At 38.7% G+C, this 27,270-nt stretch overlaps 1 protein-coding gene across 2 annotated transcripts in view; it reads right to left on the bottom strand.

Annotated features, from left to right (window-relative positions):
• PIEZO2 (piezo type mechanosensitive ion channel component 2) overlaps positions 1-27,270 on the bottom strand; it is a 285,437-nt gene that overhangs the window by 67,841 nt on the left and 190,326 nt on the right. Inside the window, exons 8-20 of one of the 2 annotated variants that reach the window (XM_085052533.1) lie at positions 26,596-26,764; positions 21,792-21,923; positions 20,701-20,739; positions 19,241-19,379; positions 18,779-18,912; positions 16,402-16,638; positions 14,885-15,008; positions 13,017-13,267; positions 12,202-12,350; positions 11,286-11,459; positions 8,000-8,041; positions 2,608-2,640; positions 2,002-2,258 (exon numbers count right to left, since the gene is read on the bottom strand). In XM_085052533.1, coding sequence (XP_084908659.1) covers positions 2,002-2,258; positions 2,608-2,640; positions 8,000-8,041; positions 11,286-11,459; positions 12,202-12,350; positions 13,017-13,267; positions 14,885-15,008; positions 16,402-16,638; positions 18,779-18,912; positions 19,241-19,379; positions 20,701-20,739; positions 21,792-21,923; positions 26,596-26,764 — 1,880 coding nt within the window. The remainder of the gene's footprint in view (positions 1-2,001; positions 2,259-2,607; positions 2,641-7,999; positions 8,042-11,285; positions 11,460-12,201; positions 12,351-13,016; positions 13,268-14,884; positions 15,009-16,401; positions 16,639-18,778; positions 18,913-19,240; positions 19,380-20,700; positions 20,740-21,791; positions 21,924-26,595; positions 26,765-27,270) is intronic. The other variant, XM_085052532.1, reaches the window with a different exon arrangement.

Below are 27,270 nucleotides of genomic sequence, written 5' to 3'. Positions count from 1 at the left end.
TTTTGGAGATTAAGAAGGATTTTTCATGCTGTGAGAACATTCTTATAGTTAACATCAGAGATGGAAACATTTGCAAGTGATACCAAACCACATCACTGTCTAAGCTGGTAAGAATGCATAAGAGTTACCACCTTCTTTATGTAATTATTTCAAATTATCACATTATTTTATATATAAAGCAAATGAAGATGGTTACTCCATGCATATTTGTGTGAAGAACACATGCACATTTGTGTGAAGAGCACATGCACATTTGTGTGAAAAAGCAGACTTCTGGAATACCTCACAACCAAATTCCATTTTTTTTCCTTTGCCTTTTTTCTCCAAACACAGCTTAGAAAATCCTAATAAAAATGCTGAGTAATGTAAATTCCATGAGCGCATAATTAAACTTGAGAAATTAATTAAGCTACAGAACTAAAAGCTTTTATGTGTTTTTTTAAGCACAATGAGAGTATTAAAGGGAAGTCTTTACAGAGATAAATGTTCTCACTCATTCTTTCATTCAATTTATTTTCCTTTGCAGTGTTGCATCATGCAAGATGTATCCAGACCGTGCCAGTTAAGTGGAGCAGGTAGATAAGGTGCTCTCATGAGCTCTGTCTAGCACAGCCAGGCACTACACACACAGGGAATAAAATACAGGCCTGACTTTATCTCCTGAAAGATGGTACAACTGTGTGAAGTCTACACAAGTAAACATGTTTAATGTCAAAGCTATGGCCACAAGGCTGTGTAAAAATGGTTTAACTCCGGTAGAAATAAATGCATGTGCAGCTTGAAGATTGATCCCCTCGTGCTATTTCCAAGCCCCACCAGCTGCAGCTCCCCACTACTCTGCTTGCATGTGTCACAGCACAGAGTAACATCCACCAGCTGGCCTCTGTCCCAAAGTCCTTCCAGCAAGCTGGGATAGCTGGAGTGCACCAGACTCCTCACCCCTCACAGATCGTATGAAAGCTAGCCAATAAAGGTTTCCATGACCCATGAGCACCTCTATGAGGGTAGATATTCCAGCCAGGAAAGATAAGTAGTTTCAGCTGAGGTTCAAGCACTGGAACAGGCTGTTCAGGGGAGTGGTGGAGTCACCAGCCCTGGAGGTATTTAAAAGACATATAGATATGGCATTAAGGGACATGGTTAATGGTGGACATGGCTGTGCTGGGTTAATGACTGGACTCACTGATCTTAAGAGGTCTTTTCCAACCTAAACAATTCTATAATTCCCTGGGGCAGCTAAGTCTGATGTGCTGCCATTTTGCCTTGACAAAGACCCCCTTCCTATTTTTGTGTCACAGTCCTGTGAATACTGGCATGAGTAACTAAATTTGTAGTAAGGCCCTTTCCAAAGAATACAGCTTCCTTGTGTGTTAAACTCTCTTCCCTAGTTTCACTTTTGGCTCATATTACAAACTGAGTTATAGTAATAATTAATTTTAGAAGTTCATATTAGCAATGTCAAGGATGACAATATAAGCTGTACCCATGCCTGCCCTTAAGCTTTTTTATGTTCATCTGGCATCAACTGCACATTCCATATGCAGAAGTGAAAAATATGACACTAATGCACACATAAATAATGAAGCAAAGCCATTGGGACTTTTGGGGAGGGGTGCCTTGAAAGCATGCAGTATCACATATTAAATATGTATGTGTATTATTTTCTTTATTGTAAGGATATTTTACTCTAAAGAAGTTCTTAGGATTTGGGGTAGCCTTCAAATAATTTAATCCAGACCATCTAGAAGAAGGAGGGAGGGTGTCTGTTGGTTTCTTCCTCTCAGTATCCTACAGTATGGTTTTCCCCTAAACAAGTCTGTAGCCTGTTGAATAATTGACAAGTAGCCATCTGCTCAGTTCAGGCTCTTTGACACAGACTGCACACAAAACTAGAAGGAAAACCTGGTGACTGAAGTTAACAGGGATGACCAAGAACAAACTGCCTTTTGTCACTGTTAGTTAAGGCTGAGGAAGGAAAAATTTGCACTCTGCAGAGCTTACCTGTAGTTTCTTCTTCCTCTGATTCATTGTCTTCATCATCATCATCATCATCTTCATCATCATCATCATCTTCTTTATCCTCATCCTCCTTCTCTTCTTCTTTTCCTTTTTTGACCCTCCCTTTCCCTCCCTCCCCCTCTGGCTCTTCCATTCTTTTCTCACCAGCCTCTTCCAGCATTTTATCCTCTTCCTTTTCTCTGCTGGCTGTTAAATTCATCATAGTTAAGTCAGGCAGGCTTCCATCTTGGTGCACCAGTCTGTTGGTAAATAGTAGCATGTCAGCAAACTGAGGAGTAATGACATCGTAGTCTTTTTCTTTTTCAAACTGTATAATTAGAAAAAAATAATCTGTTCATGGAAAATGCCTTAGAAGTAGAAAAGTTAATGATTCTGGTATTCTCTCCAAACACACACTGAAAATTGGGCTGTTGGAATGTATTAGTAACTACTTCTCACTCAGATACTAATGGTTAGTTAGTAATGAGTGGTATTGACACTTAAACTTGACATTTTCCCCACTGGAGAAAATGGTCAGAGTTTAAGATGTAGAAGCATGAAATGACATTATTTAAGAGGAAACATTTCATGACTTCATAGGGGACTTACTCATTTTGGTGGTTTGGTATTTTTTTCTTGAGGCTGCTCAAAGTAATTGGAACAGAAAGAAAAAGGGAGATGAGAACAGAGGGGTTACAGAAGAAGGTCATCGACAAATACGTCATGCTACATCACAAGCCATAAAGCATTCTCCTACTTCATCTGCAGAAGCCTTCTGATGCCAAGAGCATGCCATCATGACACTCACAGGGTGCTTCTATAAAGAAACATGGAACTGCAGCACAGATGGAAAGGGGGCAACCTATTTACACCAGTGCTAAACGTGGTCAGTGCTGTACCAGGCTGTGAGTAATGCAGCTGAACCGTCACAAGTGTCTGACCTATCACTGTAAATGCATTTCCACCTTCTTCCAATTAAAGGATGCAGCTGGAAAGCCATGGAATTTTCAATTTTTCTTCCAGCTATAGGTTTGGGAACAAACTAAAGCAAGAATTCCATGGCTGTACCTTCAGAATATTTTATGCTATCTGCCTTTGATAGTGTCATTCATTCTCTCTCTCTTTGCTACACCTCACAGATAGTTTTCCTTTAATTTCTAATTGTCTCTAACTAAATCTACAAGTAAGTTTCACACTACCAAAATCAGTATATGCCTTATTTAACACAGAAATGGTATTTCTCTACAGTGCCCTTTTATTTCTGAGATTATTCAATATATATATTACATTTACTGAGAAAATAAACATTTTCTCATGGTTTTCTTTTTTCTCCCACAGCTGCGCTATTGGGACTCACCTCCCATAGTTGCAAAAAACCCAGTTTCCCTTTGAATATGATTTCTTGCAATAAAGTCTCCCTTTGGCAAGTGGATATCTATATGATTAGGTCATTAAATGTTTGGTTATGCTATTGAAATTACTACACTAAGCATACTTTCAAGCCCCTGGAAAGCTGTTCTAATATGCTACAGTACTGTCTCAAGGATTTATTTTTCTTGATGAGAAATTCTGGCCTATAACCATTTAGGTACGAAATCATGCCAATTTTAGGATTTTTGCAGTTCAAGAAACTAAAAATCTAGATTTTTTTCCCTGATCATTAAAAATTAAGGTATTAGGCTAGGCTGTTAATGAGAAATTCAAACAAGTAGAATTATTTTTCAAACATTTGGGAGCAGCGGTTTCTTCAAGATGGAAACTCTGGTGTCTCAAATGAAGGAAAAACTACAGAAATCTGACTAAACAATCCTGAAGAAGAAATACCATGCAAATTGTCAAAAAGCAGAAGAGGTGGTTTAAAATTTGAAGTTTAACAAGATGTTCAAACACCAAAAAAAACACGCAATAAAGTTTAATCACATTTTACCACATTAATGACTAAAATTCCTCATCATGGATTGGGCAATGAACCTGATTGTCTAATAACCTGAAAAACTCTCATACTCAAGAATTTATTCAGTAGATTTGGCTACTGAAAATAGAATAATAGAATGCTTTAGATTGGAAAAGATGTTAAAACCCCCACCCCTGCCATGGGCAGGGATACCTTCCACTATACCAAGCTGCTCAGAGCCCCATCCAACCTGGCCTTGAACATTGCCAGGACTGGGGCATCAAAAACCTCCCTGGACAATCTGTTCCCATGTCTCACCACTCAGCAGTAAAGAATTTCTTCCTAATATCTAACCTAAATCTCTCCTCTTTCAATTTGTACCCATTACTCCTTGTCCTGTCACTACAGTTCCTGATGAAAAGTCCCTCTCCAGCTTCTTTGTAGGGCCCCTGGATACTGGAAGGAGATCTCCAAGCAATCTCCTCTTCTTCAGGCTGAACAGCCCCAACTTTCTCAGCCTGTGCTTGTAGGGGAGGTGCTCTAGTCCTCTTATCAACCTTGTGCCTCTACTCTGGACTTGCTCCAACAGTTCCACATACTTTGTTTTTTGGGGACTCCAGAGCTGGGTGCAACACTCCAGATGGGACCTCACCAGACCAGAGTATAGGGGCAGAATCACCTCCTTTGACCTGCTGGCCACATTCCTTTGGATGATGATTCCTTTGGCTTTCTGGGCTGGGAGTGCATGCTACTGGCTCATGTTGAGTTCTTCATCAACCGTCACACCCAAGTCTTCCTCCTCAGGCCTACTCTCAGTCACTTCCCTGCCCAACCCACTGGTGTGCCTGAGATTGCCACTACCCAGGTGGAGGACCCTGCACTTTGCTTTGTTGAACCTCATGAGGTTTGCATGGGTCCACCTCTCAAGTGTGTCAAGATCCTTCTGGGTGCCATCCCTTCCCTCCAGTGTGCTGACACCACACAGCCTGGTGTCACCAGCCATCTTGCTGAGGATGCCCTCGATCCCGCTGTCCATGTCACCAACAGAGATGCTGAACAGTCTCAGCCCCACTACTGACCCTTGAGACACACCACTCCTCACTGGTCTCCACGTGAACAATGAGCTGTTGACCAAAATTCTACGTGTGGCCATCCAGCCAGACCTTAATTCACCAAGTGGTCCATCCGTCAAATCCATGTCTCTCCAATTTGGAGACAAGGATGTCATACAGCATTGTGTCAATTGCTTCGCATAAGTCCAGGTAGACAATGTCAGTTGCTCTGGCCCTGTTTATCAATGCTGCAGCCCCAGCATAGAAGGTCATCAGATTTGTCAGGCATGATTCACCCTTAGTAATGCCTTGTTGGCTGTTACCAGTCATCTCTTTTGGGGCTCTTTGATTATTCTCATATCAAAGTCATGGATCAGCTAGCATGCACACTAAAATCTCTCTAAAGTGACTAAACATCAATGCTCTCTAAAAGGACATAACTAACTTATATTTACCTAAAACTCTAATAAAATACTAATAGGGGGTCATGTATAAAGAAGAGAGAATGAATTTTCAGTTCAGTTCAAATGTCAAGGAGATCCCTGGTTACTATAAACCATCAGAGCCCATTTAAAAGGTAATTCACCATGAGATGAAAGTAACCATATAATCAGACAGGTTTTGTATATATGAATTGCATTGATTTTTAGGAGCTATCTTCCCAACTAACTTTTATAATGGAAAAATCTACATTCACACTGGTGTAAATCAAAGACTTAATGACTTAGAGTAAATTGCACAGAAACATTATAACCCTATAGGATTTTGTGTGAGTGGACTAATCTTCCTCTTATTCATATAATTCCCATTCATATTCTCGAGGTCTGTGAGGCAATGGGGTTATAAAGACGGGCACATGCAATATATATACCTGATAAAGCCTCAGTATGAGTTTAATTTGCAGTAGGCTTAGTATTATTGGCATTAGTAGGCTTGAGCATTGGATCATGTGCTTAGGAGATCCAAGGCTAGATAGAAAGCCCTGCCCACTGTTTGGAAAGTTAGTCTACTTGGAATCTTTCTTCCAAAAGTTCCCTATGTATTGCTGGGGTTGTTTTTCTCAATTTTTTTTTTTCACTCCAAGATCATGTTATATTGTAACAGATAACACTGAGGTATTAAGATATAAAAACTTTACTAGTTTAGAATTTTTAAGACAAGCTACCCATACATCTTCACAGATAGTGAGATATAACTTCATTGTTGGAAGCCACATACTGGGTGGGAGATTATCCGAAATAACATAAAGGTTTTGTGTCTGCTACTTAGGAAAAGCAACAACTAAATAATAATGCAGGTGACAAGCCTTGAAGGTAGAACCACTAGTGCTTTTAGCTGAGAGTATTTGTTACCCTCAGGTTCATTAAACAGGGTATCAATACTGAGAAAGATACCAGTAGATCTAGTTTTCAGCAAAAGAGCAATTTGAGTGACACTAAAATCAGGGAGGTGCCACCGGTCCTTGCTGGACTCCTAGTACTGTCATCTATCTGTAATTTATAAGAGCAGAAGATTAATTACATGAATGCATTATTAAGTAAGTTTTGTCTTTGATAATTTTTTGTATTTTATGGATTGCCTGAAACTTTCTGGCTAAAAAATTTCTCAAGTATATTTCATGCAAAGCCTTAAGAACAGAAAGCTTTCTGCTCTGCAGAACACTAGTGACCCATCGCCTGAACATTCGGTCTGCAAGACTCGCACTGAGCACACAGTGCCATACCTCCACTGGCAGGACCTTGAGTGTTTCTATGGGCCTTTAAGGGGATTTGCTGCCTGAATTCAGGCCATGTTGGGGTATGTGGACAGGCAGGGAAGCCTCAGTTCAGGGGGTCCCTCTCCTTTCACTAGGTGCTGCTTTCATGCTGAGGCTTCCACTTCTATGTTGTGGCTGCATGGCAGCTGTGTCTGCGCCTGCTCCCATGCCTCCCCGACCCTAAACTGACCCCCTGCCTTATCTCAGGGTTGTGGCTGACCCTTGCTACCGATTCAGATCTGATCATCACCCTCATTTGTTGCTCCACATTCCTGACTGCCAGTAGGTGAGAGCCCAGCCTTGCCTCCTGGCCATGCCCCTCATTGTCCTGTCTTAGCCAATGTGCTTGCCCTCACCACTCCCTTAAACACAGGCTTTCTGTAGCCCAGAATTCCAGCTCTGGTGAACTTTTAAGAACGGTGACCCAAACTACATGATGACATTTGATGAAGGAATGTGAGGAACAGGTAGTCACAAATATCTAAACAAGATATCTTCTTGTTTTTTCTGTTTATATTCAGTAGTGACAACTAATTCAGAAGTCCTTCTATTCTCAGAGATGATTAAACAATAGACCACATTTATTCCAGTCAAATATTTAGAAAGAAATATAATTTATGGAACAGTTTTCAAGATGCCATTTATAAAGGGATGATGATGATGGCAGTTTTTCTAGTTTGGATCCTGCAGCATCCAACTCAGCCTGTGAATTAACAGCCTTAGCATGCAGTGGTTTCAGTGTTCCCTTTCCAACTCTATAATTTCAGTCTGTACAAACTCATAACACATACCACACATTTCATGGAATGGGCCCACAAATTCCCTCTCTTACATGCTTGGAGGAAGACAGGGATGTGTGTCTGCGTGTCTGCGTGTCTGCGTGTCTGTGTGTCTGTGTGTCTGTGTGTCTGTGTGTCAGTGTGTCTGTGTGTACATAGGCACATGCAGGCATGCATCTTTCCATGCACAAACAAAGGGTAGATAAACGAGCCTCCTCAACCAAATCTATTGTCTGCAGCCAATTACAAATAGCACCAATTATCCCTGCATTGAGGCGTGGGCAAAGTTTAGGAGAATTCTCAGCTGGGAGAAGAAACTCAAAATGTATAAATATGCAGAAGAGATGTATTAACTGCTTCCTCAGCTTTAGGAAACTGCAATACCTGAACAATGTTATCTCCCTGCTTACTTCACAGTACTGCGCAGCAAGAACATACTTTGCTTTAAGGCAACTAAGAAGTAACAAAAAACTGCCAACAAATATTGGTTTTAAAGGAAAGGAAGAATTGAAGTACCCACCTATTAATTATTAGATATACACGGCCATTGACTTTGGCATGGCTATGAGGTGGGAGATGAAAGCACAAGATGAAAATGGGGAATGAATTAGAGAGAGAAAAGAAAACCATTAAATAGGAACAAACGCACTTTCCTGTCTCCCAATGTGTTATGACATATTGTCATAACAAAGGACACTCTGAAATCTTAACATACACCATGCAGTGAAAAGTCTAGGAAGTTTATAAATGTAACTCACGGACATTTAGATCCTATGCAACCTCAGTCAGAACTACAGGTAATTTTCGTAGTGCCCAAAATGTGAGAATACCCTTTACTGCTTTACTTAAAATAAGCCTTAGAATACCACTGTTTTTTAAATAATTTTTCCTTAAAAAAAATTGTAAAGGTAATTATGGCAGAAATCTTATCAGAGAAATTATCTACCTCACCGCCTTTATCTCTACTATCTCATAATTCATGGCACAGCAAGGAAATGGGCTTGGAAAGTCCTAATCAGAGAATTTTTCTTTCTCTTGCAGATGTAGAATTGAGATGCTCAGTTCTGACACCTTTATACATAGTGAGAAGTGCCTCACTCTGCCAGTTCCAGTGTGCCAGCTTCTGTGCCCTCTCTTTGCAGCTGGCAGAGCTTTACTCTTGAACTCATTTTGCAAACTGTGCTCATGTGAAACAGAATTTTAATAAATGAACATTCTCAGCAATTTTAACAGGACTCTTCAGCTGGACACAACACTAGTATCATAATTACACAGAGCAGTTCAAGGGCAGATGGAGAAACTGGACATGCTTTCTTTACTACTTTCATGACCACTTCTCACCTGCTGTGATTATTTTAGGAAGTTCACTATTAAAAAGATTGAGTTCTGCCATCTTACTCAAAATGAAGGCTCAGTTTCTTTATATAATTTTTTTGTTGCAAAAGATGCAGCATAAAAGCAGCTTAAGAAGGTAAACCAGTTGTTAAGTGAATGCTAATGTCTTCAAAGCAAAAAGGAAAATTAGGGTTTAGCAGCTTTGTGAGAAAATTACACATCTATATGAATATTTAATTGGTATTTTAATTGCCCCTCCAACTTATCTTTATTGCTAGTATTACTGTTAAGCTGAAGTTGGTTGTTGTATTAGTTCTTTTCCAGCTTTATGCATCATTGATAAAAATGTCAGGTGAGTTCTCATCATGAAGCTTTGAACTATAAAGTTGGCTGATGCTCAGTACTGATTTGTTGCATCAAGGGAAGAATAGAGCTGGATTTTCATATGCCAGGCAGTGCTAATAGGAGTACAAACCACGAAAACTGATCTGATTTGTGTATTGGTCATAATAGTTAAAATTTCTCAGGAGGAACAAATGATATATGTGGTATTTTGGATTTTGAAAATACTGCAAAATGGCAAATGTAGCACATATGTCACGTTAAACAGTTAAAAATATCTAGCTACTTATATGACTGCTTAATACAATCTAATACACAATTAAGACTCAAAAAAATAGCATTCTAATAGCAAGACAAAAAGCTGATGATATCACATTATCCTCCTCATCTGTCTCTTTAATAAAAAGCCTGGTGCGACAATGAATGTCTACTTTCATTGTCACATTAGACAATGAATATCTAATGTGGAGTCTCAAGGCTACATATTCCTGGCAAAAATATTTGCTCTTGTTGCATTTAAGGCATTTTCTGTCTTTATGGTTCCATCCTTTGGGAATGATGTGGCTTTAGACTCAGTGATCCTCTACATGCCAACATTTGAAAAAATGTATAATATTCTGGTATCTTTCATGTAATAGAAAAATTTTGAAGTAGTATTTTCACAGGCAAAGTGAACCCATCAAAATCCTATGAGTGCTTCAGGAGGATTTTTTTTGGTTGTTTTTATTTTGTGCCTTTTGGATCACACTAGAAGGGAGGTGGAAACTTCCTATGTTACTCAGCAGTGCAAGCTTTGGGCTACAAGAGAGCTTGCAGAGTTACTGCAAGCTGTAAAACTTTCTCCCCAATGCCTCAGCCCAGGAACAACCTTATGTCAGTTCAGACGCCTGTCTGGGCTGTTTTCAGGACTTGGCCAATTCAGAGATGTTAATATGTACCTACTGCTGCACAAGAAGTCTGCTATGGGCAAGAGAAGTTTGCTCACAGGTCATTACAAAAGGGGTCTTTAATCTACCATAACATTTAGCAATTCAAGAAGAGCAAAGGAAGAGATACTACACCAAAAGACGTTTAAAAGGTAAGTTTAAAACCTCCCACAACTTATTGAGAAATTTTATCAAGTTTGATCTGTTCTGGTCTTAGAAATTATTTAAATACAGAAACTGGAAACATTCCATAAAAGCAGATCTTATGGCACAAACTTGTACCATACACTGTTAAGTAGCTTCATATCATACTGAATGCACGAAAAGTATCTGAAATGCTTTTGTAAATCTTGCATAACCTAGAACATAATTCTCTGTCAAGTAACTGCAGCTAGTCCTCACTCATAGTAGTGCAGCTGAGATATACTCATCACTAGACAGGTAAACATTCTAAAAGTAGAGTCTAAATGAATTATTTTCTTCACAGAATGACTGTAATTTTCATTCAATAAGATAACACTATGTAGTACAAAACAATTTATCTCTCTTATACTCCTGGCACAGGATCCTAGGCCAGATTGGTTTTTATGCAGGAAAACAGGTAAAAACTGAACACTGGAAAAGTGATGTCCCAGATTAACGAAAAAATGCTAATGAACTTCTGGATGAAATCACCAAATGTCTAGCATAGTCAAGGGTCAGCACTACAAAAAATAACCACAAATTCAGAATTTTTCCATTTCTGAAATTCAACTTTACAAAAAAGGCCTAACTGTTCAATGCAAATGTGGTATTTTCCAAACACCTCCCAGTCTTCATGTGGCCTTCAAAATGGATGTTGAAAAAAAAGAAATTACCCAAATTAAAAACTGCACTTCTTATTACTGACAGGCACACATACAAACAGGCACACATCACAATTAAGAACCTAACACCCATTAAAGGTCAAAGCCAATAAGATAAATACATAAATGCCATTAGTACTTTGAAAATGTACCCCAACATGAAAAAGTTCAGTGTGTGGGGGGAAATGAGGGGAGACACTTTGGTTGTAGTGGGTGCTGGACACTGTGCACCTTCTTTTTAAGCTAGGTGGTCATAGCAAAGGCAAATAATATCTACTGAAATGTGAGCATTACAACACAGTCAGTAACAGCATTTTCATACAGGTAGTCAATAACTCCATTTACTTTGTTTCTTTACCTGTAAATAGTGTTGTCCTGTTTGCTGGTTACAGCTTTTAAATCAGTGATCTGGAGAAACTGATCATGGAAATAGTGAAGGTGTAAGATACACACCAGTAGGAAGGAGGTGGGGATAAATATGCGTGTGAATAGATCAGCCACAGTGAACTGTTTTAAGCCAAGGTCCTCTAGTCTGGAAAAAAAATAATGCCATTAAGCCATCTTTTTACACAAAATATTGTTCTTTTCATGAGACATTGCTACAAATAATTTGCAATAGGAAATAAGGGGATGGTACTTCTTACATGGTTTTGGTTTTTACAATTCTCCTGAACTAGCAAGTTTTATGATGGAAGTATCTTGTGTTTGGACTCAGTAATGTAGAGAGGTGCTTGTAAATGTACAGTCAAATGAACAAACCCTGCCACAGATCTCTTGAATCAGATGAGTTTTCTCTGAAAGTCCTGCACTGGAGATTCACTCATATTGCATATACTTTCTAATGTAAACTCCTCTTGAGAAATGCCCAACTCATCATAAGGGTGAAGAAATTCAGCCTTCCTCATTAGCAGGAGAGCAGGTTCACCTTCATCAGTTCCAAACATCCCACAGATCTACCCTTAATCTTTCTCTGGATCTTGCTCCTATGGTCAAAGTGAAGTATTGGCACTGTACTGAGAACAGAAGAAATCCAGAGGTCTTGGCAGACAATGGGAGAAAATGCAACTCTTTGAGCCCCTCTCTTAGTCTTGCTCATCTCTACGGTTACACCAATAAATCTATTACTTCAGAACTGAGTGCCTAAAGTCAGCTATGCCTGAGAATGGCTGCATGACGTTTTTCTCCCATGAGAAAGAAGACTACTCTCAGATCCTTCCATCACACTGAACTCAAGAGATCCAAAGAAAAAGATTAAATTAATAAAAACTACTCACTTCTTTTCATCCAGGCCTGTCATGTTCTTCCACAACCCAGGGAATGACTCAAACTGATATGTGTAGATGAAAATAAGTACCAACATTGTGTAAACAACCACTGACATCCAGAAGTACTTTAAGATCTTTCTCCACCATTCATAGTGTACCTGAAAATAACACACTGAAGATGCTGACACAAGCTGAAGGCAAAGACACTGACAGAAATATTGACAACATTGTACTATCAAACAAGGATGAAGGACACTGTTTTTCCTTGCTGGCCTGAAGTAAGCAATGATTGCCCAGAAGCAGCCACAGATGTTTGAGATACAGTTTTTACTCCTAATGCAAATGCATTTTAGTAAAGACTTTTCTGCAAAAATGTCTGCTGGGACATGGGCCACAGACACTAAGTCAGGGACAGCTTCAGTCACTTAATTGTATCATCATTAATAGATGAACGTCCAGGATGAGAGGGACTCCATGCTTATTGGGCTGTGGAAGCTGTGTGGACCAGCTGCCACAAAAACTGGTAGCTATGTAGAATGTGCACAGGCTCAGAATTTTCCACAAAGTTTCCAAAGCTCATGGTGAAGTGGCATGCCAGAGCAGAGGAGTGCATTGTGTCTAATTTATGTGCACTTTTCCTGTCACTATAACCAAAAAAAGATGAAAATTAGTCTTAACCCCTTCAAATGGTCTTACTCTGTTGTGTCTAACTAAAGAACAAATGCATTGTTTATGAATTCTATTTGGAGCAACTTTATTACCGAGTTAAAAGTATGAACAATTCTATTCAAGGATAAAATTCAGTTAACACAGCTCTCACTTACCTGATAGAGGGCCACACAGAAGAGGAAGAGTACCATATAGATGATTTTGTACATGACAATTCTACCCTCAAAGCTGACAAAGAAGAACATGCCCCCACAGACGTAAATCCAGTACTTGATTAACATAGCCATCACCAGCTTCCCCAAGACTTTCATAACATCCTGTTCATCCTCCTCCTCCTCTCCCTCCTCCTCCTCTTCCTTCTCCTCTTCCTGTTCTTCTGACACTTCTCCCTCTTGCGACTCCTCTTCTGCAAATACAGAGTCACATTTGGCCTGTCTGCTGTGGGGACTTTGAGTGAGAGTTTAAATGGGTGGAAAGTAAAATCCCTGCACGCAACACAGAAACTTAAAACACAATATTCATTCACAAGAGACTGTAATTCTTAATCATGCATGCCTCCACAGCAAGGAAAAGGGTTTTAACTTCATATGACCTTAAACCTGATGCTGGAGCCAAATGGCACATGGCTATACATCCTTACCAGACATCCCTCTTCACTTTGTCTGAAATGCCAGCAGTTGTAGCAGAAAATTAAAGCCTAACAGTTACATAATGGATAATAACCAAAACACTTTCCAAAGCAATGCTTATACTGTCAAGTAAGCAACCTTTTAAACTGGAAAACAAAGAAACCACCAGCACCACCAGAAACCTCTCATTTTGAGTTTAAACCCTCATCTTGAGTTTAAACCCTCATCTTGAGTTTGAACCTCTCAGCTTGAGTTCCATCCCTTAGAGAATATTGTGTTTACCTCCAAAAACCACAAGCAAGAGAAGACGTTAACATAAACCCAAATTAGCTTAAAAAATATAAATGCTGCACTAACATTGCTGTTATTTCAAAAAAAAACTACCATGTATCCAGGTTTTTCTGCTGTACCTGGGCCAGAAAAGACAAGCTGCTTTTGCCCTATGAAGAGGTCTAGATTCCCCAGTTATTAACCTTGTGAGGTTTGTGGAGGGCAGGGTAAGTGTCCACCCAGCAGCAAGTACATGTGCAAGTATCTAGATAACAGGGCTTTCCAAAACCACAGAACACAGTTGTACTGCTTTTCTTTCCATTGAGAACAATATTGAGACTTCACCATCAAAAGGCTTGTATACTTCCTTTGTCCCACTCACCATCCCTCTTCTCAGGCTCTTGCCTTGAAAATCCTTGCAGTCCATCTTTGACACTGATCAGATGTTTTACTGAGACAAGGATTGTAATTAAACAAAGAGAAAACTATGCCACTGTTCCCAGGGCTCACTTTCTACCATTTCAGTGCAGTGAACTTGTTCAGTTCAATATCCAGAGAGAGAGAGAAGAGGACAATGAACGTTTGGAGGAACATGTGCCCAGTAGCAAAAGAAAGAACAGGTCATTGAATTGTTAGATAAGCTGAACCCATAAAAGTCCACTTTGCTCTCAGGTGTGCTTGAGCCCCTGCACTGAAAAAATATATGTTTATTTTTTCCACTGAAATTTGTAACTTAACTTCTGTGTCTGCATGAGTGTTTATGTACCAACACAACTTCCAGGAAATTTAGCAACTTTCCCTACGTAAATTTATCTCCTGTGGTTAAACCTCTAAGGCAATTTATCCCCTGGTTTGAGTTTGGGACACAGCAGTAAACTGATCATTTGAATTTCCGTGATCTTCCTAAATTGAATAATTTTAATGACTTTCCAGGAAAGGGAATTCTCATTTTATCTGAATTTCTAAAGTGTTTTATTTTTATATCTGACAGATAGATGCACATATATTTTTTAAAATCTTTCTTAGCTAATAACAGGTATCTTTCTAATTGCTTTCAGCATCCGAGAAACGCAGTAACTGGAACTTCTGTCATGACTGAAGGACTAAATTGGATCTTGCTTTACCTTTTTCTTCATTTTCTTCACTTCCAACTTTGACCTCAGATAAAGTAGCTTCCTTTAGCCGAAGTGCTTTCTGTTCAGTGAGGTGTTGCCTAAGCAGTAGCCAGAAAGTAATTGTGAAAAGAATCTGCAAACAAAAATCAAAACAAAACCAACAGACTAATTGTATATCCTATGTCCTACAAGCATAGGTTTTCATAAATTTTGCATGCCTTTGTTTTCTCTGTCTCTCAGAAAATGGCAGTGATGGCACCAGTGTCAAAGTGCATCTTAGGGCAAGTTATATTATTTAGGAAATTTCTGCTAATTTCCCTTTGCAGACGGAGACTTATTTCATTACTTAGCTAGAAGAATAAAATTTCAAAGAGGACGAATGTAATAGCCAAATACTTTGCACACAATAGAATGACAAGGCCAGCAGTACAATGTAAAGAACTCTCTTGTTTTTCTTCTAAGGTGCAAGTCCTTAATGGGGGAAATGATTGCTCGCAGGAGAAGGCTGTTTTTATTGACACTGCTGCTAACACTGAGCCACAGCACCAGACTGTCAGCCCGTGTGACTTGTCACAGTTTCCCCAGATACCTCCTGGAGCTCTGGCTTTTGAAACACAAACCTTTGATGTTGTAAAACACAGACATTTTTCTGCAATGATTAGCTGTGTCTTCCAGCCACATTTACTCCCTTGTTCTACTTGGCATTTCCAGAGCCAGAGCTGGCTCTAAGAAAAGTCTTCAAGGGTTGTAGACCAAAAAAAAGCTTTTAGTCACCTTTTACAGTATGGATTTTCTCTCATTTTCAGATCAGGAAACACACATAGCATGCAGAAACTTATGCAGAATTATAGTACACTTCTATTCTTCTTTCTGCAGAATACAGTATCCAGTCTTCACTTAAATCCTACCATTACTCAAAGGACTTTAAATTAGGAATAAAGGTGGGTACAGAGTTACTAGTGCCCTAAAGAGAGCCTGATGGACAAGGCTAACAAGCAAAGGGTGCCTGGGGTGATGTGAACAAAAGGAAATACATAATCAGCAAAACAGGGCTTATGCATGTAAGGATAAAGAATTAAAATCCAGTCACTGCTGCTTGAGCCAAACCATCAGGGAGTGAGTAGTATTAGTAATTGCAATGACAACACAGTTCCAGTTTCCATCATAGTCAGAGACAGATCTGACATCCCATGGGTATTAATCTAGCAAATCAAATAACATCTATTTTTGAATCCAGTTTATAAAACCAAACAAGTGAGCAATTTCAATCTACCAATTTCCTACAGAATTATCATGAAAATCTAGAAGGTTTTCTGTAACATTTGCTCTGGTGTTAGCTTAATATGCAAGAAGTAGTTTTCTGAACACTATTTTTAATGACTTACCCTTTACTTTGGAATTGCTACTGAAAGTGGTTACAGTGAATACTGTGGATGCATTCTTAAAGAAAAGTCAACAGATGCAAATTTTTATCACAATATATTTTTTGGTTTCATAAATAAATCTCAGCTGTTTGTTACACTTACCTTTGATGCCAACTCTCCAGGCTCCTTTCTTTCTAAAAAGCCAGATACTTGAGGAAGTTCATCATCGTTGAGTTCAATACTCCATATATACTGTAATATCAGCAGTAAATTTCCATAAAAAACCATGAATGGTGAACTGATCATGGCGTATTTCCTTCGGTCCCGAATCATCCACAATGTGCAGGACCAGATCAATAACACAAAAGTCAACCAGCTGTGATATGTGATACTCCACGCCTTGTGGAAGGAGGGAAGAGAGGAAAAAATGTCCATAGATGCATTCAGGAACAACATAGATGCACATTTCCAGTTACACTTCATTTACACTTCTCTACTTAGCACATATCTTCGTTTTCATCAGACTCTCACCCATATTAATCACCTACTGGGCCAGCTGCAAATAAACCCCTTGGAGAACATGCAGAAAGTGGATTCTGAGGGCAAACCCTGCTTTGTGCATTAGCTGCACTTTGTAAGCAGACTCATTCTTTCTCATTACACCAAACTAAAAGAGATGGAAAATAAAGATTAATGTTTGGACACAAAATCTCTTCTTGTAAAACAGCAGCAAAGAATTCAGAGCAGGAACAACAAAACCTACTCAGTGGGTATTGTGTTCAAGCCTTTGACAGCATTACAAAACTGCACTAACTGCACACTGTTCCAGCTTTTGCGGAATTAGTTTAAAATGGAAAGCTATGGTGTGCACCCACCTAACCTGAAGAATATATAATCTACAGTAACTGTGGTAGAGTACTGGCATACTCACAACTACAGAATGTTTTCTACAGCTTTCAGAATTCAGTTATGGAAAACTTCTCTATTAAACACTCAATAAAAGAATTTGGGGTTTATGTGTTTTTAATCTACATTGTGTTATTAATTTAGGACTAAATTTAGATGTATATATGCTTCTATAACTGTGGAATAACTGTCAAGAAAGCATTTTATATTCCTTTTTGATTTAAATGGAAAATTATTAAACACTGAGAATATTTCTATCATGTTAGCTTAGCCCCCTGGAAATGATGTCTTTTAAGGGTATGTGAAAAACACAAATATGCTACTTCTCTGTTCTCATATGAGAAAATAGGTTACAGTGAGCTGGGTTTGGGTATAGTATAAATGGAATTCGCATCAGAGCATGCCACAAATAAATTCATAAATTAATTTGGGTCACATAAAATCAAAATATGTGATGAAGAGAGAAGTTAGCATTAAAATACAAGAAAGTTCTTCAAATATAGCGCCTCCTTTTATATTGAGAGATGTCACCCTGGAAATTACTGAAAAGGGAAATGCAGACCTGGTCTAGTAGAAGGTGTCCCTGCCCAAGGCAGGGGCGTTGGAACTAGATGACTTTTAAAGTTCATTCCATCCCAAACCATTTTATGATCTAAGGAGTACATGACTTAAAAAAAATAGGAAAAAAGTTACTATGTCAATATGAAAATAACTAGCTACTTGCTAACATCTTAGAATTCATTGACCCAGATCCATATTTTGCACAAGAAGCCTACTATATTTATGGGGAAAATTTCATCTGTTAAAAGACAGCAGATAAAGTTTGAAACTTGATGCAAACAAGAGGCAGCCAAGGTAATTTGTTTTACCATTTTTAATGCAAAATTGGGCCAAGAAGCTTTACAGTTAATTTCATCATAGCTGAAACTTTTCCAAAACAGTAAAAGCAAAGCTTGCATTGGGACTATGGAAAGACACCTAATCATTATGTGAAAAACTTGGTATAATGCAGCTCAAAGTATTTTCAACAAGGAGGCTTAAAAACAAGTGACAGCATGAAAAAGAGAAAGAAGGGTGATAAGTAAAACAATAGGAAAATCTGTCTTGGCACCAAGTTGTATTTTCCTTGAGATCTTTCTGTGTCAATACAGGGAACCAGGCTTTACAGATCTTCTCAGAGAGTAATTAGATACATGCATTACCTGGATTAGGAACTATATTTATTCCGTTTTCTTTATCAGTATCATATACTTTAATTTTATAGGGAAATTTTTGAGTGGTGCAAATACATGACAAACCTGCTTGTGAAGAAGCTTGGGAATCAATACAAAACTGAGACCCGGTGGTTTTCTGACATTCAACTGACAACAAAGCCTGTGGCTCCCAGTCCTGGAAATGTGAGGTTTGAACCAGAATGCCACATATTGCCCCATTTATAGGATTGTAACAGGCCTGGAAATTATGCATTAATAACATAAAATGGGCTCAAAATGTTTCAGACACCATGTTGATATTTTCTAAGCCCAATGCAAAGATTTTATGAAAACCAACCAATGAAATTACTTTCAGAAAAGCCTTGAGAAGACACTTTTGTAAAATTGGCAGAATCATTCTTTTCCTTGCCAGTACTTACCATCATAGCTATCAGAGCACAAATGTAGCTTTGTTTCATGATAAATTGGAACACAGAGACCAGGGCATGCAATTTAACATTTTCTTTTTCCTCCTGAGTAACTTCCTCTTCTTCCTCCTCTTCCTCTTCCTTTTCTAAGTAGAAGAAGAAATTCTTATTTGCAATCCATGTTGGTCTAAAGACAGCACATACATCCTCTCCTGGAGTTATTTTACTTGTAATCCCTCTAATGGCTACTTCAAATCACTGTGCTGGTAGGCAAAGTATTTTGGATGGTATAGACCTAAGCCCAGTTTACAAAATTGCCATATAGTCATCTGTCATTGTAAGGTAATAGCAGTTATTTAACTTTAACAGGCCAAAGAGCTTGCCAAAAAGACAAGAAATGCCACGGGCAGTGACTGAAGACACAGAATAAGAAAATCACATGGAACTCAGGAGAATTCCTAGGCAATTCACTACCTGACGTGCCATCCGAAGGCTCCCACTTGTACTGGGGTGTGGAGTACATGTCAGCTTTGGCTGGACCATTTTCCAGAGGCAGTGCAGGGTGGATGGTGTGATAGTCAGCAGGGTTCCCATTCACTGTTACCAGCAGCACCTGCCAGGACAGGAGAGAGGCACTGCATTTACCATGGCTCTTCGAAGAGTGGGACTCCTACTTCTGTGCTTTGCTACTCTTGCGGTGCCAATGTTAAAAGAGGTTAACAAGTAACTGCAGTTGCTTCCAAGAAATCGGTATGTTACAGTCATGTGGCATGCAAAAGCAGGACGTCACAGCTTCAAAAATCAATTGTTGTTAGATTTTTATGCCATACCTATAGAACCAGAAATTCATTCTCCTTCTTAGGCAAACTATTACATCTGGATTTTCAGATGTCAGTTCACATATAATTATTTCAAGTAGTTTTGAAAATAATGGTTATAAATTACTTTCAAATTTGAATTATTAGTGGTGAGATCTATATTTGCTGTTGTTAATAAAACCACTCGTGGCAATTATTGTTATTGATGCCACATTTTTGTCACTTGGTAGTGCTAATTTGACACTCTTTCATTGTTTTATTTTCATGACTTCAATTTCAGCCCTTGTGTTTGTTTGGATAAGGGCTCCAGCAACCACAGTCATTAGTAACTTTCCTATAGATGGAAATTAATGTGCAATTGGTTAGTGGTGGCAATACGTGCTCAAGACTGACTTCTGCTCAGGCTGTGAGAAAGGAGTGTATCTTTCTTGTCAAAACTGTGCACAGGCACGTGAAACAGCCTGTGAACTGATTCAGAGTAGCATCTGGGTTATGTTAAGTCATATTCAGCAGCTACACCAGGCACAGACCGTGGAGCACGTTTAGATTAGGCTATGGATGCTCCCAAAATTCATCTGCACCTCCCTTCTGTGTGTGCTGAACAGAGGGGACGTTTCTGCTTTCAGAGACTGCTAAGGTCTATTGAAGTCAAGATAAATGGTTCATTTGCTCTCTGTTCAAATAAAGACTTGGATTTTCTATAATCTGTAAATTGAACTCATATGTGCTCTTGGTCATGCTTTAAGGGCCTCAGCATTCCAACATGAATGAAATAAAAAAAAAACAGCAAAGAAACTAAATCAAATTTAAAGGTGGCTTACATTAGAAAGCGTATTTTCATATCTTATTTAAACCCAATGAAATAGCAAAGATCATTTGCCAGTTGGTACTACTACAAGCAGCTTAATTTCAATTCAATGTTTTCTCAGGGAAATTATTAAGGAAGCAGAAGACATTTACATTTAGGATAATCAAGATTATAGGGTAAAAGGCAGGCTAACCAAAAATATAGAAGCTGTACAAATGTCATGCAAGGTTTTATCTGTATGTATCATTGTTATCTCTATTTACACATATTGAGAAATGCAAAATTACAAAGACTAGTAATATACTAACATCCGATGGCTTGTATTCATCTTGGGTCATTGACAGAAGCTGCAAAAAGCAATGCAAGGACAAATTATTACAGAAGCATGGCTCAAGCATTAGTAAATCTAACTTTTTGAATACATGCATGCATATTAGCTGACTTTTGCAGATTTGCACTAAGAAATTCAGAAAGAATTCTTAAAAAGTCAGCAGAATTGTACAGTACCATAAAATTATATTCAGTGTGCCATAGCATTGGCATAACTTTACTGTATGTTCCTGTGAATTTTAAACCAGAACTGAGAATGTTGCATTGAAATTTTGGGTGGTAAATCAAAGAATTAATCAGTATGGCATTATACTGATTAACTGCTTTCTAATGTCTTTCTAATGATCCAGTGCTTAAAAACTCAGTTTTTAAACAATCATTAGAATTACTAAAATTATAAAAATAGTTCCAATAAAATGGTTATACAAATATAAAACATGATACTTTATCCATTTGCCAGCTCATTTCCGACTATTATTACTAGATTGGATTTCTTGGGGCTGAGTATATGTGTCTTGAATATATATGAATGTTCATATGTCCCAAATTTGACAATAACTCAACAAATGAAATTTTGCAGTGCAGCTGATGAAGACAGATGGTAAAAAGCTGGACCCTTCCAGAAAATTTCACATAACTGCCTTAACTGCCTTGCATTGCATCTTCAATAAGGACACCAGTATGCTTAGGTGGCAGTCCCCACTCACCAATGACACAGCTAATTAGTAGTTACAAGGCAGATCAGCTCTTTACACAAGGTTTAGCTCCCTGACAGACTTTCTAGCTATTTTGCTCAAAGATAATGGCCCCATGCCAAAAGCCCAGCCCAACCCTTCTTGAATGTGGAAGCCAAAAAACAGAGCATGCTCTTAATTTACTTCCTTACACTGGCTCCTGCTTTTGTTTTATTCATTTTTACAAAATATATTCCTACTCTGCCATGAAGCCTTGATATTGCATCTGATTTGTATAATCACACTTGAAGATCTTACTTGCCACCTACATAACACTGTTTCCCTTAATTCAAAGTAATTGTGTAATGCAGAGACCCTTTCCCCTCCAGTCTTACTTTTCTCTCATCAGTTGTATAGTGGCTTGCATACCACAGACTGCGCCTCCTCTCTGCTGTCATTGGAATTGGGCTGCAGGGGATTTCTTTGTCATCTTCCCTGCTGATGGATTTCTCTTCATCAGGCGTCTGCTAAATGACAACAAATGACAGCACTAGCTGTAGCTCTGTAAATACAATCTTAGCAGAGGAACTGAAATTTCCCCCCCAGCTGGTGCTCCTGCTCCAAAGAATGTCTTTGGAACATCTTTTAGCAGCTGATACACTCAGTTTATGGTAGGTGACCCTGAGATGACATTTTCAGAAAAAATGACAGAGCTTTTCAATAACTGCTAGTTACATAACATCAGAATTACACAGACCTCCATGTACTACCTTACTATATAGCCATAACATAAGCATACACAAACACATAAAATATAAAACCTGTAAAATACAATGTTTAGTTTTCAAGGCAGTGTATGCTACCTTGATTGCAGCCTCTTTGACCACTGTTCCATAATGTCTTTTCCAACAAGCTGGTAAGATATGGACTTGACAAACGGAACACAAGATGGGCAGAGAACTAGCTAAACTGTCTTTCTCCAAATAGGGTAAAGGCTCAAAGACAAAAAGGTAGATTGACCTGAGTGTAGTTCCTCAGAGCCTGGCACTGGGTCTGGTCCTATTCAGTATCCTCAAAATTACCTGCATGGCATCGCACCCACACACAGTCAGAGAATGGCACTGAACTGCGAGGAGGTAAATGGGCCAAATGAAAGCATCACCATGCAGAGATGGGGACAACAAAAACTGCACAAGGTTTAACAAAGATAAAGTCCTGCAGCTGGAATAAACCCACATTTATTCAGTAAAGGCTGTGGACAGACTGTGGGAAGCAGCTCTGTGGAACAGGCTCTGGGTGTGCTGGTGCACAGCAAGCTGAACAAGAGCCAGCAGTGGACTGCACTCCAGTAGCAGTCAAGGCAGACACGTCCTGGACTGTATCAGCCAGAGTACTGCCAGCAGATCAAGGGATGGGATTATTCCACTGTACCTGGCAAGTGTCAGGCCATACCTGCAATTCAATTCTGGCATCCCCAGCTCAAGAGAGGCATAGAAAATCTGGAGAGGATTCCACAGAAAATTGTCAAGATTATTAGACAGTTGAAGAAGCTGAAGGATACAGGAATCAGGTTTTTTCCAAAGTTACAGCTATGAAATTGTAGTTTTAGAGAAGACAAGGGTACTCTTCTCACAGGGAAGCATAGTTATAGGACAAGAGGCTAAGGACATAATCTGCTTCAGGGAAACACCTTCTGAATATTACATATATATATATATGTGTAAAACCATGAGAACAATGAATCACTGGCATGGGTAGACTTTGTTAGAAACATCTAAGATTTGGCCCCGAACAATCTAATTTGGGGCCCTGCTCTCAGAAGAAATTGTTTCACATGATCTTCACAAGTTCTCTCTGATCTGGACTGTCCTGTAACTCTGAGGTTTACTTCTCCACCTGTGACAGCAGCTGCTATCACTAAGCTGAGGAGTGCAAACCACAGTAGGTTACAGCTTCTCTTTGAGCCCCACCAGAGCTCTTCCTGCACTGTGCCTCCTGAGTGGCAGCTTGCTGGTGGCACTGTTCTCATTGCTTAGGCAAAATCACCTGATGCAACAGAAGAATAAATCAGGGTGCTGAGCAGAGGTCTGCAAAGCTACCCATGGGAACAGGACAGCCAAACATCCTAGCTTGTTTTGAAACTCTCCTCATTCCAATTGTAAAAGGACCTAGCAAGGTCCTATATTTTAAATCTTGACTTAGACAAACTATGATTATTAATTTAGTTTCACTTCTCAGAGGAAATGGTAACACATTTCACATATGATTGTATGTTTATATTTAATCATAAAAAGGCATTCCTAGAAAAACTGTAAGATGAAATAAACTGATTCTGCACTTAAAAATACTTGTCACTGCCATTTGAAACTTTAATATGAATGTGAACCATACAGAACTGCTTATCAAAGGCATTTAGTTCTGCACCAGGGTGACTAAAGCAATACAAAAGACCTCAGATATACGCAATTATTTCAGTAAGATATTTTTACCTAAGAGATGACAGGGAAGGGTGGGAAATCTTGTTTTCTCTTTCTCAGAAGAGGAAGAAAAGTCAGAAAACACAGTACTAGTTATACAAGCACAACTTGTGAGAGTCCTTTGAATTGCCTAATTTTTCAGTTCTTCCTCAGCTATTCTGAAGTAACTTTTAATTCAAACAATTATAAAAATTTTATAGGAGGAGTCTACATTCAACTGCTGTAAGTCTGTTGACTCCTGTACTATTACTTACCACTCACAGCACAGAATGAATGGGCTCTATTCATATATTCAGCACCAGCAGTTACAACTTTGAGCTGAAATCTCCAGAGACAGATTGCTTTTTCTTATTTGCAGAGGTAGAATTTCACAAGACTGAATGTTAGAACAAATCAGGATCCAAAATAGCAAGCATAAGGAAAGCAAATCTTCTCTGGACTGCCAGTCACTTTACACGAGTAAGATCCATTCAGAATCCCACAGAGAGACCCTAAACTGAAATCTCATACATGCCATACTTTGGCATTGAGGTGCACACACAAAAAACTTCACCCTGAAATTCAAGATTTGAAGTGGAGGGTGTTCCTGTAAAACTGTTCATCAGCTGAAGCATTTAGAGACAATCTCAAGAGCATCTGTCTCAATTAAATTCTTTCTGAAATCCAGGAGGAATTTTACCCACAAGAGGACCCCAAGATGTAATTCACACAACAAAAAAACCAAACCATGAGGTCTGCATGTCTTACTCTGCTTTTAGCATCTGCTACACCTGTATTATAGGTAGCTTGTGTACATTTTTTAGACTTAATAAATATTTCCTTATGCATAATCTATCATACATATTTTGTCCAAAACAAATTTTGTTCAAGAGATTCTTTTTAACAAAATTCCTAAGATAAAGCACTTCTTACTGTACAGGACAGCAGGATACAGAGAACAACTGCTTTACACTGAACACCTCATAGCATATTTTATTTGCCATTCATTAAACTTTAGGCAGGTTAATAGTGAGATCCTAAACACAGAGTAACTTTGAAATCACTGGGGACTGCAAAGGCAGGTTGTATGCTTAGTTCCATAATGAGTCAAACGCACCACAATTTCACAAGTATAAAAACACGTCAATGAAACCTGGAATGCAATTATTTCTGGATTTAAATAACCAAGAATGGAGCCTAAACCAATTGCAAATCTCAGCATCTCTTTCTAATGGCAAATACCAACACGTCATTACCAACATCCTGTGCATCAACAACAAGCATTAATGCATGGGTACTCTTTCATTTACAATGTTCCCTTTTTTAAACATCCATTTATCTTTGGAGGGAAGCATCATTTCCCTGACATCTCAAATTCCCTTGGGAGTGCAAGACTTTGTATTGCCTCTCATGTAGCCATGGATTTGAGAGACATCAGTGTTTCTTAAATTAATGTCTTTTAATACTGACTCAGTCCAGCTCAACTGCTTGGAAAGCATCTCTAATTTCACTTGTTGGCAGTTCTCAGAGACTGGTTTTAGAGTTTTATGGGAATATCTATCTCAGACACCACAAGCAGTCTAAAAAAAAAGAAGTGCAGGCAAGACCACTATAGTTCCTCTCAAGTCCCTGTAGAAACTTGCAGCATTCACTCTATTCTAGACAGAAAGATCCACTTCTCTGCAGTGAAAAAGCACAGAAACTAACCGAGGCCCAACACCAAACTTTAAGATGGTGACTGTTGGATGAAAACAATGACAGTACTGGAAATCAATTCCCAGACTTGCTGAGATCACAGAGCTCCCACTAACTGCATTTCACATGTGGTTACTCCTCTGTGAATAGTTCTCATGGTTTTACTATGCAGTTTGCGAGATGTGAAGTTTTAGTTATAGCCCCAGTGTTAAAATCATATTATTATCTGGAAATCTCAGTTTTCATTTAAGGAAAGAAAAAAAAATCTAGTTTCCATATGCTGCAGCTGCAGAAAAAGTAAAAGGAAAAAAACCCTAAAAACACCCAATGCCAGAGGGTGCTGGACCACAATATTGTGACTTTAGAAAAGATAGTATTGAGATTTCTGGAAACTTAAGACATGGTTTTTAATAGCTCAAGCTGATGGTTCTGGCACCATTTACCTTTTGAAGTCCTGTATATGTAGCCCCCAAATACCAGATATCTCAATCCAAAGGTGACGTATTTTGGTTGCCTTTTTAAATGTTAAACTCTACATTATCCATTATATGAAGAAAGACCCTTAAAATAAGAAAATCTTCAACATTTTTACTTGCTACTACAGACTCCACTAATTCACAGCACAGTCATGAGTATTTTCATTGTGGTTTACAGCACTACTAAACCTGAACTCCAAAACCCACATCAGGCCTCAGAGGATCAGGAAATTAAAATAAGTAATGCCTACGATCATCCTTTTTATACTTTCAGTTTCTAAGCTTTTAAGATACCTCTGGGTTCTCATATAGCCGTTTTCCTCTGAAATTGGAAGAAGCAAAGATTTACTCTTTTTTCTTCCTTGTTCTCTTGCTCTTAAATGAAAGCTGGGATTTTCATTCACATCCATGTTAGACTCATGGAGACACTTAGCAAAAAGACCAAATTTAAAGTACCACCTTGCACTTGCTGTCTATTTCCCTTAGTTTTGCAGAATGTTTGCACCTCTGTTAGCAAGTCCGCATTGACCAGACTCACAGTTATCAGTCATGGGAAGAGAGAAGGCAATTACCCTTTCAATGGGCTCTTGTAGCCAGAGACGAATGAGAGTTGCCAGGGTGTAGTACATCACCAGCAGCAAGATGGGATTAGCATGGTGATACCAATATAACTTTTGATTTTTGATGATCATCCAAGTGCTTGAGCAGTTTGTCTGGGTAAGAGAAGTGACACCGAACAACCTGTGAATATAAAATAAAGTAGCTACATTAGAGAATAAACACCAAATCTCAGCAATGTTTAAAAATATTTTGGAGGGCAATTTTTGCCTATGTTTAATACCAATTGTTCTGTTCAAAAATAGCATTTGCCAACACATCTAAAATGCAGTGAATATTTTCATTCTGCATATTTAGTAGAAAAAAAAGGTTTTTACACTTGGTTTTCAACATAAATAATGGGAGTATAATAATATTACATCTACTATGTCCAATGAGAAGACTTGCAATGACCTGCTCCCTGTAGACTCAAAGCTACAGAAAAAGGGGAGAGAAAATCTGGCGCCAAGTCCATTTGGCAAGTCACAGCAACATGACATTTCAGAGAGATTTAGTAAACTGACATGTAACACCATTTCAGTCACCCTGCCAGGACACAGCTGTAAAGTATATCTCCTTGGCACACTGAACAGTTTACTGATATTTTCTTTTAAAAAACTAAAACTATTAATAAACTGCTCTCTAATTTT

This window comes from Lichenostomus cassidix, chromosome 2 (assembly GCF_008360975.1).
Source record: "Lichenostomus cassidix isolate B80296 chromosome 2, HeHo_3.0, whole genome shotgun sequence".
Lineage (NCBI taxonomy): Eukaryota > Metazoa > Chordata > Aves > Passeriformes > Meliphagidae > Lichenostomus > Lichenostomus cassidix.
This window is presented reverse-complemented; position numbering and strand designations above follow the sequence as displayed.